We start from the raw sequence: 12,500 nt of genomic DNA on the forward strand, positions 1-12,500 counted from the left end.
CAGTACCAATCAGTACCAATACCAGTCAATACCAGTACCAATCAGTACCAATACCAGTCAATACCAGTACCAATCAGTACCAGAACCAGTCAGTACCAGAACCAGTCAGTACCAGAACCAGTCAGTACCAGTACCAGTCAGTACCAATCAATACTGTACCAGTACCAATCAGTACCAATACCAGTCAATACCAGTACCAATCAGTACCAGAACCAGTCAGTACCAGAACCAGTCAGTACCAGAACCAGTCAGTACCAGTACCAGTCAGTACCAATCAATACTGTACCAGTACCAATCAGTACCAATACCAGTCAATACCAGTACCAATCAGTACCAGTACCAGTCAATACCAGTACCAATCAGTACCAGTACCAGTCAATACCAGTACCAGTCAATACCAATACCAGTCAATACCAGACCAGTCAATACCAGTACCAATCAGTACCAATACCAGTCAATACCAGTACCAATCAGTACCAATCAATACTGTACCAGTACCAGTCAGTACCAATCAATACTGTACCAGTACCAATCAGTACCAGTACCAGTCAATACCAGTACCAGTCAGTACCAATCAATACTGTACCAGTACCAGTCAGTACCAATCAATACTGTACCAGTACCAATCAGTACCAGTACCAGTCAATACCAGTACCAGTCAGTACCAATCAATACTGTACCAGTACCAATCAGTACCAGTACCAGTCAATACCAGTACCAGTCAGTACCAATCAATACTGTACCAGTACCAGTCAGTACCAATCAATACTGTACCAGTACCAATCAGTACCAGTACCAGTCAATACCAGTACCAGTCAGTATCAATCAATACTGTACCAGTACCAGTCAGTACCAATACCAGTCAATACCAGTACCAATCAGTACCAGTACCAGTCAATACCAGTACCAATCAGTACCAGTACCAGTCAATACCAGTACCAATCAGTACCAGTACCAGTCAATACCAGAACCAGTCAATACCAGTACCAGTCAATACCAGTACCAGTCAGTACCAGTATCAGGACTACCTGACATGATGGCTCCTTGCTGTCCCCAGTCCACCTGACCGTGCTGCTGCTCCAGTTTCAACTGTTCTGCCTTATTATTATTGGACCATGCTGGTCATTTATGAACATTTGAACATCTTGGCCATGTTCTGTTATAATCTCCACCCGGCACAGCCAGAAGAGGACTGGCCACCCCACATAGCCTGGTTCCACTCTAGGTTTCTTCCTAGGTTTTGGCCTTTATAGGGAGTTTTTCCTAGCCACCGTGCTTCTACACCTGCATTGCTTGCTGTTTGGGGTTTTAGGCTGGGTTTCTGTACAGCACTTTGAGATATCAGCTGATGTACGAAGGGCTATATAAATCAATTTTATTTGATTTGAGTACCAGTCAGTACCAATACCACTCAGTACCAATACCAGGGTCAGTTGTACAACTGGTACAATACCAGGGTCAGTTGTACAACTGGTACAATACCAGGGTCAGTTGTACAACTGAAATGTGTCTTCCACATTTAACCCCTATGAATCAGAGAGGTTCCGGGAGCTGGCTTATTCAGCATCCACGTCATCTGAGCCCAGGAAGCAGGTGTTGTTGGGGGTTAACTGCCTTGCTCAAGAGCAGAACGGCTCAGGGATTCAAATCAGCAACCTTTCGGTTACTGGCCAGACACTCTTAAACGCTAGGTGCCACTCCAGGTCCATGTTAGTTCACGGATGGATCCAAAGACATTCCTCATTATTATAGGTGGGGCCAGGAGTTTTTCCTAGCCACATGACCTGACTGGAAAAAACTCAGGGCCCTAGCTCAACACACACACAACCATGTATCTGCAGGCAATCATATCTGCACACACATCATAAGTTAGTCTCGTCCCAGGTGTGGTTATTCATACTCTGTAACACCCTCCGGACAACCTTATCCAGCTCTTTCCGTGCCCTCTGCTCCTCCTCCAGTGACCTCTTCATCTTCTTATTGTCCTGTTGAGGGGTCAAAGGTCAGCTTCATATGCCACAAAGCATTCGTTTGGTAGTTTTACTACTTCATCCGTCATAACAGTGTCGCATGCCATATTGAGTGGTCATAGGCCTGTCTTAAGCCAGCATAATGGGGACACAGAGGGGACAATCACCTGTTGGAGCTCCTGTACCTCGTCCCTCAGGGCATACACTACATCCTCCAGGCTCCTTCAACACAACACAGACGGTTAAACACCATCCTACAGAAAAATACATGATCATATACAGTAGGGCTGGGCGATAAATCAATATCAATAATTATAATTATTATTACTCTACTACTATATTACTCTACTACTCTACTATTATATTCCTCTATTAGTCTACTACTCTATTATTATATTCCTCTATTACTCTACTACTCTACTATTATATTCCTCTATTACTCTACTACTCTACTATTATATTCCTCTATTACTCTACTACTCTATTATTATATTCCTCTATTACTCTACTACTCTACTATTATATTCCTCTATTACTCTACTACTCTACTATTATATTCCTCTATTACTCTACTACTCTACTATTATATTCCTCTATTCCTCTACTACTCTACTATTATATTCCTCTATAACTCTACTACTCTACTATTATATTCCTCTATTACTCTACTACTCTACTATTATATTCCTCTATTACTCTACTACTCTACTATTATATTCCTCTATTACTCTACTACTCTACTATTATATTCCTCTATTACTCTTCTACTCTACTATTATATTCCTCTATTACTCTACTACTCTACTATTATATTCCTCTATTCCTCTATTACTCTACTACTCTACTACTCTACTACTCTATGACTCTATTACTCTATTTCTCTACTGCTCTATTACTCTATTACTCTACTACTCTACTACTCTACTACTATATTACTCTACTACTCTACTATTATATTCCTCTATTACTCTACTATTATATTCCTCTATTCCTCTATTACTCTACTACTCTACTACTCTACTATTATAATCCTCTATTACTCTATTACTCTACTACTCTACTACTCTACTACTCTATGACTCTATTACTCTATTTCTCTACTGCTCTATTACTCTATTACTCTACTACTCTACTACTATATTACTCTACTACTCTACTATTATATTCCTCTATTACTCTACTATTATATTCCTCTATTCCTCTATTACTCTATTACTCTACTACTCTACTACTCTACTACTATATTACTCTACTACTCTACTATTATATTCCTCTATTACTCTACTATTATATTCCTCTATTCCTCTATTACTCTATTACTCTACTACTCTACTACTCTACTATTATAATCCTCTATTACTCTATTACTCTACTACTCTACTACTCTACTACTCTACTACTCTATGACTCTATTACTCTATTTCTCTACTGCTCTATTACTCTATTACTCTACTACTCTACTACTATATTACTCTACTACTCTACTATTATATTCCTCTATTACTCTACTATTATATTCCTCTATTCCTCTATTCCTCTATTACTCTACTACTCTACTACTCTACTATTATAATCCTCTATTACTCTATTACTCTACTACTCTACTATTATAATCCTCTATTACTCTACTACTCTACTATTATATTCCTCTATTACTCTACTACTCTACTATTATATTCCTCTATTCCTCTATTACTCTATTACTCTACTACTCTACTATTATATTCCTCTATTCCTCTATTCCTCTATTACTCTACTACTCTACTACTCTACTACTCTACTACTCTACTACTCTATCACTCTATTACTCTATTTCTCTACTGCTCTATGACTCTATTACTCTACTACTCTACTACTCTACTACTATATTACTCTACTACTCTATTACTCTATTTCTCTACTGCTCTATTACTCTATTACTCTACTACTCTACTACTCTACTACTATATTACTCTACTACTCTATTACTCTATGACTCTATTACTCTTCTAACATTTTAATAATGTTGATATAGAATCATTAGGTACAACAGTCCATTTCACCTCTGTGACCCAGCAGGAACGTGGGGAGAAGTGACAATATGCACGTGGAGAGGTACACGCCCACTAAAAAAACACTTAGCACCTCGAGTGATGGAGTAGCCACTATTAACCAGGAAAACAGTGGCAGTGATAGCCATGGAAAAGGAGCAGCTTCCAACAAAGAAATGATTGATAAAGAGGGTTGTACTGTTTCAGTCATTTGGAAGTGGTTTGGCTTTTAGAAGTCTGACAAAGAGCAGAGCAATGTTCGGTGCAAATTGTGCCGTAGACAGATGGTTACCAAGTCTGGTAAAACGACACATCGACCCAACTTCAACTGTGATGTACCATTAGTCTAACAGTTATAAACATCTACCCCAACTTCAACTGGGATGTACCATTAGTCTAACAGTTATAAACATCTACCCCAACTTCAACTGGGATGTACCATTAGTCTAACAGTTATAAACATCTACCCCAACTTCAACTGGGATGTACCATTAGTCTAACAGTTATAAACATCTACCCCAACTTCAACTGTGATGTACCATTAGTCTAACAGTTATAAACATCTACCCCAACTTCAACTGGGATGTACCATTAGTCTAACAGTTATAAACATCTACCCCAACTTCAACTGGGATGTACCATTAGTCTAACAGTTATAAACATCTACCCCAACTTCAACTGTGATGTACCATTAGTCTAACAGTTATAAACACCTACCCCAACTTCAACTGTGATGTACCATTAGTCTAACAGTTATAATGCATATTGACCTGCACTATTTGTTTTTTTATTTATTTTTCATAACTTGTCCGGGTTTATAGCTTTAAAAGACCAAAGAGTTCAATCTTGGTTTCATCAGACCAGAGAATCTTGTTTCTCATGGTCTGAGTGTCTTTAGGTGCGTTTTGGCAAACTCCTGTGCCTTTTACTGAGGAGTGGCTTCCGTCTGGTAACTCTACCATAAAGGCCTGATTGGTGGAGTGCTGCAGAGATGATTGTCCTTCTGAAATGTTTTCCCATCTCCACAGAGGAACTCTAGAGCTCTGTCAGAGTGACCATCGGGTTCTGGGTTCGAGTCCAGGCTCTGTCGCAGCCGGCTGTGACCGGGAAACCCATGGGGTGGCGCACAGCGTCGTCCGGGTTAGGCCGGCAGGGATGTCCTTGTCCCATCGCACACTAGCTACTCCGGTGGCGGGCCGGGTGCAGTGCACGCTGACACGGTCACTAGGTGTACAGTATTTCCTCCTCCACGTTGGTGCGGCTGGCTTCCGGGTTAAGTGGGCATTGTATCAAGAAGCAGTGCAGCTTGGTTGGGTTGTGTTTCGGGGGATGCACGGCTCTCGGCCTTCGCCTCTCCTGAGTCCGTACGAGAGTTGCCGCAATGAGACAAGACTGTAACTACCAATTGGATACCATGAAATTGGGGAGAAAAAGGGGTAATCTTTTTTTACAAAAATACAAATAAATAAAAAGAGTTACCATTGTGTACTTGATCCTTCCTGACCAAGGCTCTTCTCCCCTGATTGGTCAGTTTGGCCAGGCAGCCAGCTCTAGGAAGAGTCTTGGTGGTTCCAAACTTCTTCCATGTAAGAATGATGGAGGCCACTGTGTTCTTGGGGACCTTCAATGCTGCAAAAATGTTTTGGTACCCTTCCCCAGATCTGTGCCTCGACACAATACTGTCTCGGAGCTCTACAGACAATTCCTTCAACCTCATGGCTTGGCTTTTCCTCTGACATGCGTGGGGAGTAGGAGAAGGTGGAAAAGGGAGGAAGAAGAGGAGGAAGTGGGGTGGGGAGTAGGGGAAGGAGGAAGAAGAGAAGGAGGAGGAAGAGGAGGGAGAAGAGGAGGAGGAGGACGACGAAAAGGAGGAGGGAGAAGAAGAGGTGGAAGAAGAGGAAGAGGAGGGAAGGAGAAGGTCTTACTTCTCTCCAACCACAGAATGTATGTTGCTCATCGTCTCCTGCATGATGATCTCCTCTCCGGGGATGATGACCTGTAGCCCTGTGTCACTCCGCGTCACCCCTGTTCCAGACAAACACAACACACTAGATACACTGCTCTAAGGTCTGTTTGGACTTCCAACTCCTAATGGCTGGTTAGAATTGTGGGAGAGTAAGCTGATCCTAGATCTGTGGCTAAGGTAAACTTCTACCCACAGCAGTTTAGCAAACATAAGTGACTGAGTTTCTGGTTGGTGATTGATTACATTATAAGAAAAGCAAAACGAGGACACAATCACATGAGACTGGAGAGGCCGTGGGTTAGTTAGTCATGCACAGAAAGACAAGACACAATGACAGAAGGACAGAGGAGCCAGGAGAGGAAGAACAGCAGGATGAGAGAGAGGCGTAATTCCTTCTTCATCATCCTGATCCATTCACCCCTCATTGGTTTTACCTCACCAGACCCCTGGCTGTTGCAGACAAAAATAAAACAACAACAAGAATACAGCGTATTTTCATGAGAGAAAAGACACCATTTTGTTTTCACATTTCCTGTTCTAATAGTTTAGCCTGGAATCTTGTTGACAGTGACATCCAACACAGTGAAATAAGGTTCTGACAAAACACCCCAAATACCAACTGCTAACAAAAGACAGATTTATTCACAACTCAATGATACAGTGTTTGGGACCTCTTGTCATACACAGTACCAGTCAAAAGTTTGGACACACCCACTCATTCAAGGGTTTTTCTTTATTTTTACTATTTTCTACATTTTAGAATAATAGTGAAGACATCAAAACTATGAAATAACACAGATGGAATAATGTAGTAACCAAATAAGTGTTAAACGAATCAAAATATATTTTAGATTCTTCAAAGTAGCCACCTTTTGCCTTGATTACAGCTTTGCACACACTTGGCATTCTCTCAACCAGCTTAATCTGGAATGTTTTTCCAACATATAATGAGCACTTGTTGGCTGCTTTTCCTTCCCTCTGCAGTCCAAATCATCCCAAACCATCTAAATTTGATTGAGGTCGGTTGATTGTGGAGGCCAGGTCATCTGATGCAGCACTCTATCACTTTCCTTATTGGTCAAATAGCCCTCACTCAGCCTGGAGCTGTGTTTTGGGTTATTGTCTTGTTGAAAAACAAATGATAGTGGGACTAAGTGCAAACCAGATGGGATGCTGGTGAAGTGTGCCTTTAATTCTAAATAAATCACCAGTGTCACCAAAAAGCACCCCCACACAATCACACCTCCTCCTCCATGCTTCACAGTGGGAACCACAAACGTGGAGATCATCCTTTCACCTACTCGGCATCTCACAAAGACACACTGGTTGGAAACAAAAAATGTCAAATTTGGACTCATCAGTCCAAAAGGACAGATTTCCACCGGTCTAACTTCCATTGCTCGTCTTTCTTGGCCCAAGCAAGTCTCATCTTCTTATTTAGTAGTGGTATCTTTGCAGCAACTCGACCATGAAGGACTGATTCACGCCTTTTCATGTGAACAGTTGATGTTGAGATGTGTCTGTTACTTGAACTCTGCAAAGCATTTATTTGGGCTGCAATTTCTGAGGCTGGTAACTCTAATAAACTTATCCTCTGCAGCAGAGGTAAGACTGGATCTTCCTTTCCTGTGGCAGTCCTCATGAGAGCCAGTTCCATCATAGCACTTGATGGTTTTTGTGACTGCACTTGAAGAAACTTTTCTATCAATATTCCAGATTGACTGACCTTCATGTCTTAAAGTAATGATGGACTGTCATTTCTCTTTGCCTATTTGAGCTGTTCTTGCCTTAATATGGACTTGGTCGTTAACCAAATATGGCTTTCTGTATACCACCCCTACCTAGTCAGAACACAAACAACTGGCTCAAACGCATTAAGAAGGAAATAAGTTCCACAAATTAATATTCATATATTCCACATATTAACTTTTAACAGGGCACAACTGTTAATTGAAATGCATTCCAGGTGACTACCTTATGAAGCTGGTTGAGAAAATGCCAAGAGTGTGCAAAGCTGTCATCAAGGCAAAAGGGTGGCTTTTTTGAAGAATCTCAAATATATAGCATTTTTTGGTTACTACATGATTCCATATGACCTGACCAACCACAGAGTACACTGCAGTCACATGACCTGACCAACCACAGAGTACACTGCAGTCACATGACCTGACCAACCACAGAATACACTGCAGTCACATGACCAACCACAGAGTACACTGCAGTAACATGACCTGACCAACCACAGAATACACTGCAGTCACATGACCTGACCAACCACAGAATACACTGCAGTCACATGACCTGACCAACCACAGAGTACACTGCAGTCACATGACCTGACCAACCACAGAATACACTGCAGTCACATGACCAACCACAGAGTACACTGCACTAACATGACCTGACCAACCACAGAATACACTGCAGTCACATGACCTGATCAACCACAGAGTACACTGCAGTCACATGACCTGACCAACCACAGAATACACTGCAGTCACATGACCAACCACAGAGTACACTGCAGTAACATGACCTGACCAACCACAGAATACACTGCAGTCACATGACCTGATCAACCACAGAGTACACTGCAGTCACATGACCTGACCAACCACAGAATACACTGCAGTCACATGACCTGACCAACCACAGAATACACTGCAGTCACATGACCAACCACAGAGTACACTGCAGTAACATGACCTGACCAACCACAGAATACACTGCAGTTACAAAGTAGAAGACACAACACGAGGACAGTCATATTCTTAGCTCAAATACTGATAGAACCACTGTTTGGCTTATTTTTTGTTCTATTGACATCCACTATGTACAAAAAGGAGATCATTTATTTTAGTTCATGTTGATCTGTGTTGATGAATAAGTATGTCACATATGACCTCTCCCACAAGACTAAGTTCACTTCCTCAACACTGACATTGTAGATTTACAGTATGGATGAGCTGTACAGGGACACTCAATATCTATGGCAAGCGTAATTACTAAGCTACACCATCCACTCAGTTTGATGTTATACACACACTGGTTAGAGGAGGTACAGAAACTGTTCATGGTTAACACATTTCAATGCTCTACCACAGAGGTTGTGCACAAATGAATCCCAACCTCACATGCTCAATGTATAAACGCTGATACCATTTCACCATCATGTAGAGAGAGGTTAACTGTATGTTCCACTAATTGGTTGTAAACATTGACATACACAGTGAAATTAAAATAATACTAATCACATATGTAATACAAAATAATTTAGGTAAAATAAAACAAATGATTTGTAGAAATACATAAATAACAAAGCCATTTATTCCATATATTGTCAGAATAACTGTGGAGAGAGAAGACTGATCTGCGAAGAGAGAGGACTGATCTGCAGAGAGAGAGGACTGATCTGCAGAGAGAGAGGACTGATCTGCAGAGAGAGAGGACTGATCTGCAGAGAGAGAGAGGACTGATCTGCAGAGAGAAGACTGATCTGCGGAGATAGAGGACTGATCTGCGAAGAGAGAGGACTGATCTGCAGAGAGAGGACTGATCTGCAGAGAGAGAGAAGACTGATCTGAGGAGAGAGAAGACTGATCTGCAGAGAGAGGACTGATCTGCAGAGAGAGAGAAGACTGATCTGAGGAGAGAGAAGACTGATCTGCAGAGAGAGAGGACTGATCTGCAGAGAGAGAGGACTGATCTGCAGAGAGAGAGGACTGATCTGCAGAGAAAGAGGACTGATCTGCAGAGAGAAGACTGATCTGCGGAGATAGAGGACTGATCTGCAGAGAGAAGACTGATCTGCAGAGAGAGGACTGATCTGCAGAGAGAGAGAGGACTGATCTGCAGAGAGAAGACTGATCTGCAGAGAGAGAGAGGACTGATCTGCAGAGAGAAGACTGATCTGCGGAGAGAGAAGACTGATCTGCAGAGAGAGAGGACTGATCTGCAGAGAGAGAGAGGACTGATCTGCAGAGAGAAGACTGATCTGCGGAGATAGAGGACTGATCTGCGAAGAGAGAAGACTGATCTGCAGAGAGAAAGAAGACTGATCTGAGGAGAGAGAAGACTGATCTGCAGAGAGAGGACTGATCTGCAGAGAGAAGACTGATCTGTGGAAAGAGAGGAGACTGATCTGTGGAGAGAGAAGACAGATCTGCAGAGAGAGAGAAGACAGATCTGCAGAGAGAGAGAAGACTGATCTGCGAAGAGAGAGGACTGATCTGCAGAGAGAGAGGACTGATCTGCAGAGAGAGAGGACTGATCTGCAGAGAGAAGACTGATCTGCGGAGATAGAGGACTGATCTGCGAAGAGAGAAGATTGATCTGCAGAGAGAAAGAAGACTGATCTGAGGAGAGAGAAGACTGATCTGCAGAGAGAGGACTGATCTGCAGAGAGAAGGACTGATCTGCAGAGAGAAGACTGATCTGTGGAAAGAGAGGAGACTGATCTGTGGAGAGAGAAGACTGATCTGTGGAGAGAGAGAAGACAGATCTGCAGAGAGAGAGAAGACTGATCTGTGAAGAGAGAAGACTGATCTTCGGAGAGAGAGAAGAATGATCTGCGAAGAGAGAAGACTGATCTGCGGAGATGGAGGACTGATCTGCCGGAGAGAGAGAAGACTGATCTGCCGGAGAGAGAGAAGACTGATCTGCAGAGAGAAGGCTGATCTGCAGAGAGAGAGAAGACTGATCTGCGAAGAGAGAAGACTGATCTGCGGAGATAGAGGACTGATCTGCGAAGAGAGAAGACTGATCTGCGGAAAGAGAAGACTGATCTGTGGAGAGAGAAGACTGATCTGCAGAGAGAGGGAGGACTGATCTGCAGAGAGAGAAGACTGATCTGCGGAGAGAGAAGACTGATCTGTGGAGAGAGAGAAGACTGATCTGCAGAGAGAGAGAAGACTGATCTGCGAAGAGAGAAGACTGATCTTCGGAGAGAGAGAAGACTGATCTGTGGAAAGAGAAGACTGATCTGCGGAGAGAGAAGACTGATCTGCGGAGAGAGAAGACTGATCTGCCAGAGAGAGGGAGGACTGATCTGCAGAGAGAGAAGACCGATCTGCGGAGAGAGAGAAGACTGATCTGCGGAAAGAGAAGACTGATCTGTGGAGAGAGAAGACTGATCTGCAGAGAGAGAGGACTGATCTGCAGAGAGAGAAGACTGATCTGCAGAGAGAGAAGACTGATCTGCAGAGAGAGAGGACTAATTTGAAGTGGACAGTAAACTGGGCCCAGTTTTTCAAAAGTTATCTATCTGGCTATCGGATAGGATTAAATGCATAGGAATAGAATAAATTGAACGGGTGTCCCCATTCCTATCCAATAGCTGATCCAATAGCCGGAATCCAGATAACCTTTGACCCCTGGGAATTCTTACCGTGGCATAAGGAAATACTTCCCCAGGAGAAGAGTTCTTACTAATGCATGGAAGAGCATGGTAATGTTTTGAAGGATACAAACAAATGTTTCCTACTTGGGATATAGAAACTGGACCTGCCAGGCTTGTGGCTCTGCTTAGGGCCTAATGTTGTACTGCTTTTGAGAATATCATTGTTACACTGTTGAGGGAATATTGAGTTTAAAAGTACTGCATTTAGGATTGGGGTCAAATCTGATAAGAGTGTAAATCGTCACCCTGGGAATGAAGCATGCATGCCGTTTATAGGGGACATTCGATCTCATATCCTATATAATATCCTATTAATACCAAATATCGTAGAAATACTACTGTCAATGCTGTGTCCTGTGCGTGAAATACTGCAGGGGGTACTGCAACAGGGGTAAAAGCCTTAAGGCAGTCATAGTAATAACAAAATATATCGATTCATTGGAAATGTCAAAGGTCAGCACAATATTTGCTACTGTAATATATGTGGAAGAAGGAGCTAGGTTAGAGAACATGGTCAATAGAATGCCTTCCTTCCTGAACCACATCTGAATATCAGACACACAGAACCCCAGACGATGCCCAAAACAAGCTACCTGACAAATACGGAAAGAGAGAGGTCAAGGTAACATGGTAGATTTTCAAACAAAGAGAGTACAATCTCCCAAAAATTACAAACACAAATAAAAATAAAATGAACACAATAATAATTACAAATAAATTAAATAAATACACTTAAAAACTGGTTGGTTTTCCTCTAGACCACAGGTTAAGAGGTAAACGTGCTGTGCTGTGTGGTATCGCGCGGTACGGTAGGGTACGACCACGGTAGTTTTGGGGGTTTAGTTCTGGTGAGAGATGCAGCTCTTACACGACGCTGAGCCCATCCTGTAACTGTGGGTCGTCCACACAGAGTCGTAGTCAGAGTCCTCCGACAGGTCTGAGCCAGTCAAGTCAGGTCGCGACACGCTGCTACGGTGGCCCGGAGAGTCCACGCTGGGCCGCTCCATGTTCCCCAGGACGTGGTTGTGCATCAGGTCAGTACCCTGCCAGGCTGATGGGGAGTGGTGCAAACGCATGGGGAGGGGAAAGGGGGAGGGGGTGTGGGTGTGGGTGATGCAAACAATGTGGATGACGAG

General features: G+C 42.7%; 1 protein-coding gene across 1 annotated transcript in view; it reads right to left on the minus strand.

Annotated features, from left to right (window-relative positions):
* Window positions 1-1,862: 1,862 nt before the first annotated feature.
* The window catches only part of LOC115124809 (rho guanine nucleotide exchange factor 7-like), a 100,413-nt gene continuing 89,775 nt past the window's right edge, over window positions 1,863-12,500 (minus strand). The window contains exons 15-18 of the mRNA XM_065006309.1: window positions 12,233-12,415; window positions 5,926-6,025; window positions 2,138-2,192; window positions 1,863-1,985 (exon numbers count right to left, since the gene is read on the minus strand). Of these exons, the coding sequence (XP_064862381.1) occupies window positions 1,863-1,985; window positions 2,138-2,192; window positions 5,926-6,025; window positions 12,233-12,415 (461 nt within the window). The remainder of the gene's footprint in view (window positions 1,986-2,137; window positions 2,193-5,925; window positions 6,026-12,232; window positions 12,416-12,500) is intronic.

Source organism: Oncorhynchus nerka, linkage group LG3 (assembly GCF_034236695.1).
Source record: "Oncorhynchus nerka isolate Pitt River linkage group LG3, Oner_Uvic_2.0, whole genome shotgun sequence".
Classification (NCBI taxonomy): Eukaryota; Metazoa; Chordata; class Actinopteri; order Salmoniformes; family Salmonidae; genus Oncorhynchus; species Oncorhynchus nerka.